The sequence below is a fragment of the Carlito syrichta genome, unplaced genomic scaffold, assembly GCF_000164805.1.
Source record: "Carlito syrichta isolate Samal-C Ts95f unplaced genomic scaffold, Tarsius_syrichta-2.0.1 Scaffold288448, whole genome shotgun sequence".
In the NCBI taxonomy this organism is placed as follows: domain Eukaryota; kingdom Metazoa; phylum Chordata; class Mammalia; order Primates; family Tarsiidae; genus Carlito; species Carlito syrichta.
In genome coordinates this window covers 269,698-273,497 of record NW_007232544.1, presented here as the reverse complement: position 1 = coordinate 273,497, position 3,800 = coordinate 269,698, and the positions used below count along the sequence as shown (strand labels likewise).

Below are 3,800 nucleotides of genomic sequence, written 5' to 3'. Positions count from 1 at the left end.
TTGTGAGAAATCAAGTGGGAAATATTTTTTTGCTTTGTTTTTTATTAGTAGAGTGTCACTCTTTGCCCAGGTTGGAGTGCAGTGGCACACTCACGGTCACTGCAGCCTCGACCTGCTGGGCTCAGGTGATCCTTCCGCCTCAGCCAAGCAGCTGGAACTATAGGAACATGCCACCATGCCGGGCTAATTTTTTGATTTATTGTAGAGATGAGGTCTCACCAAGTTGCCCAGATTGGTCTTGAACCCATGGGCTCAGGCAATCCTCTCACCTCCTCCTCCTAAAGTGCTGGGATTCCATGCATGAGCCACCACGCCTGGCCAGGAAAATATTAAGTATGCAATATAGAATGGCTAAATGAACTGATATGATTCATGTAATACAGTGTCTAACACATAGTAAACAATCAATAAATATTAGTTATTATCATCATCATGACTTTTGTTTCTAATTTTTTTTTTGGACAACAAGGTCTTGAGCTCCTGGGCCCAAGCAATCTTCCTGACTCAGCCTACAAACTAGCTGGGACTATAAGTGCCTTTTGCATCACCACACCTGGGTGTCATCATCATCATCATCATCATCATCATCATCATCATCATTATTATAATTTTCTGGAAGTAGGATGAAATGAAGAAACAGTAGGAGCTTAGTCTGCCTGCAGGATCTGGCATAATGGGGAATTGCCTGAGCTACTTTGTGTAAGCTGATTGACATTATGGAAAGATCAATCTCTGGCTGTCCTCAATGTCTTTTCTTCTACTGGATTCTGGGCTTCACTTTCTCTTGTTTCCTTACCATTTTTGCATTTCACAATTTGGGTCACAGCTGTGGTTGATAAATCGAGCCTCATTTCCCATGCGGTAACTGTCAATCACCATCCCACTATCCAGGTTCAGGCAGTAGTGGTCACTGTGATTATGATACTGCTCAATCATCCTGTTCCTAAAGAGGAGAGAAATGATTGAAAGCCAATTAAGATTAAGCTGAAAGTAAATTTCAAATCTTTCCTTTCCCATTCTAATCTTATACCTTTGCATTTTATTAGAGTATCGTTATTTACCACTGTACCTGAACTCCTGTTCGCTGACAACCTCCCCTAGGTATTCAATGATGAACTGCCCTGCTTTTAGGGGCTCTTTGGTTCTGATTCCCCAACCTTTTTCCTCAGCTCGAAAACGTTCTAGACATTGCACCCATTCATGCCTCTGTATTCTCTGGTTACAGCACTGCTCACCACAGGGACAGGTGTTGGGGGAACACTCAGCAAAGATCATTCTAGAATGAAAAGGAATAATTGTACATCAATTTACATAACACATTCCTTAATGCATTTTTTATTTTATAAAAATTTTAAGGATAAATATATGAAATGAATTTCATTTTAATAAATGCAGCCAAATCACTAAGATTAAAATAATATATGATAAAAACTAAGAATACACAGAATTTCCAAGTAGACTGCAAACACTTAATGCTTCTTACCAATGATCACTCAGTATTCTGGGCAAACATTATATTTATCTGTGCCAGGAATAAATGAACTGTGACCCATAGAAGAATCAATTTGATAATTGTACTGTACTTGTTTTAGACTTTAAAAAATAATTTGTAGTAAAATACAGAAAATTTACCACTTTTACCTTTTTTTTTCTTTTTTGAGAAAGCAGAATTTATCGAGAGGACAGAAAAGCTCCCACAGTGGGAGGGGACGAAAGGGTTGCCCTCCCCCCTTTTTTGAGTCTGAGTCTCACTTTGCTGCCCAGGCTAGAGTGTAGTGACACGCCCACGGTCACTGCAGCCTTGACCTACTGGGCTCAGGTCATCCTTCTGCCTCAGTTTTCCAAGTAGCTGGAATTGCAGGCATGTGCTGTCACGCCCAGTTATTTTTTTAAATCTTGATTTACTGTAGAGATGAGGCCTGGCCCCTTAATGACTATTTCATCTTAAATCTTGCCATGTGAGGGACAGAACTCTCATCATAAAAACAGCCTACATCTGTTTTTAGAGGGGGAAAATATTCTCTAATTTTTCAAGGGTATTATCTGGCTAAAAATAATGGTATTTATATTGCTAAATCAAATACTTTATGTTTGTTTATTTATTTATTTGAGAAAGTAGGATTAATTGAGAGGACAGAGGGAGGGGACCTGAGGGGATTGCCTGAAAGACTTCATATCTTAATTTGTAGCATCTAGTTTCAGGTTTTGATAAGTTTGCTGTTTTGTTTTCCAGATGCAATTAATATAAACATGTTGTAGTTTTATATAATTTTTGGACTTGTTTCTGGTGATTTACCCAAGCATATGGAATATGTTCCAATGCCTTCAACTCTAGAAACCACAAATTTTCAGTCTCTTCGGATTACTCCCTGGAAGACATTTTTAAAAATTTAAATCTCTCAGGTCAGGCATGATGGCTCACGCCTATAATCTCAGCACTTTGTGACGCTGAGGTGAGAAGACTGCCTAAGCCTGTGGGGTTCAAGACCAGCCTAGACAACTTGGCAAGACCTCATCCCCCCAAAAAATTAACCAGGCATGGTGGCGTGTGCCTGTAGTTCCAGCTACTTGGAAGACTGAGGTGGATCACCTGAGCCCAGTAGGTCGAGGCTGTGGTGGCCGTGAGCTAGTCACTGCACTCCAGCCTCGACGACAGAGAGACTCCTACTCAAAAAAACAAAACAAAACAAAAAAAATTCATCTCTTACAATAAATACAAAATTAGCCAGGAATGTAGTGTGTGTCTGTAGTTCCAGCTACTTGGAAAGCTAAGACGGAAGGATCGCCGGAACCCAGCAGGTCAATGCTGGGGTGGCTTTGAGTGTGCCACTGCATTTCAGCCTGGGTGACAGTGTGAGACTCTAACTTAAAAAAGAAAGAAAGAAAGAAATACGTCATTAGGAAATGTATTAGTGTAGGCCAGGTGCGGTGGTTCATGCCTATAATCCTAGCACTTTGGGAGGCTGAGGTAAGAGGATTGCCTGAGCTCATGGGTTCGAGACCAGCCTGGGCAACTTGGCGAGACCTCATCTCTACAATAAATCAAGAAAAATTAGCTGGGTTCAGTGGCTTGTGCCTGTAGTTTCAGATACTTGGAAGCCTGAAGTGAAGAATTGCCTGAGCCCAGCAGGTTGAGGCTGTGGTGGCCCTGAGCGTGCCACTGCCCTCCAGCCTAGGTGACAGAGTGAAACTCCAACTCAAAAAAAAGAAAAAAAAAGGAAATATGCTAGTGTGAATGAGACTAGAGGTCAGATGTTTATATTCCCTATGTATAGAGGTGACATTATTCCTCCCTCCCTCCCTTTCTTTCTTTCAAAAGAGATAAAGGTCTCACTAAGTTCCCCAGGCTGGAGCACAGTGGTTATTTACAGGCATAATAGTGCCCAACAGCCTTGAATTCCTGGACTCAAGAGATTCTTCTGCTTCAGCCTTCTGAGTAGATGGTACTACAGGTATGTGCCACTGTACCCAGCTAGGTGGAGTTTATATGAGTAAAGAAATAAAAATCTGCGTGTGGTGGCTCACGACCGTAATCTCAGCACTTTGGAGGCAGAGGCAAGAGAAATGCCTGACTGAGCCCAGGGGTTCAAGACCAGCCCCCAGGCAACATGGCGAGACTCTGTCTCTACAATAAATCAAAAAATTAGCCAGGCGTGGTGGCATGCACCTGTAGTTCCAGCTACTTGGAAGGCTGAGGCAGAAGAACCACATAAGCCCAGCAGGTAGAGGCTGTAGTGGTTGTGAGCGTGCCACTGCACTCTAGCCTGGGGGACAGAGTGCAAGTCCAATTCACAATTAAA

The 3,800-nt window shown here is 42.1% G+C and overlaps 1 protein-coding gene across 3 annotated transcripts in view; it reads right to left on the bottom strand.

Annotated features, from left to right (window-relative positions):
• Nucleotides 1-3,800, bottom strand: part of ASH1L (ASH1 like histone lysine methyltransferase) — a 202,012-nt gene that overhangs the window by 38,787 nt on the left and 159,425 nt on the right. For all 3 annotated transcript variants that reach the window (XR_002481715.1, XM_008053776.1, XM_008053777.1), the window contains 2 exons: nucleotides 1,070-1,276; nucleotides 797-943 (listed from right to left, as the gene is read on the bottom strand). Coding sequence is in view for 2 of the 3 variants with exons in the window: in XM_008053776.1 (XP_008051967.1) it covers nucleotides 797-943; nucleotides 1,070-1,276 (354 nt within the window). In the remaining variant the exon portion in view is untranslated. The remainder of the gene's footprint in view (nucleotides 1-796; nucleotides 944-1,069; nucleotides 1,277-3,800) is intronic.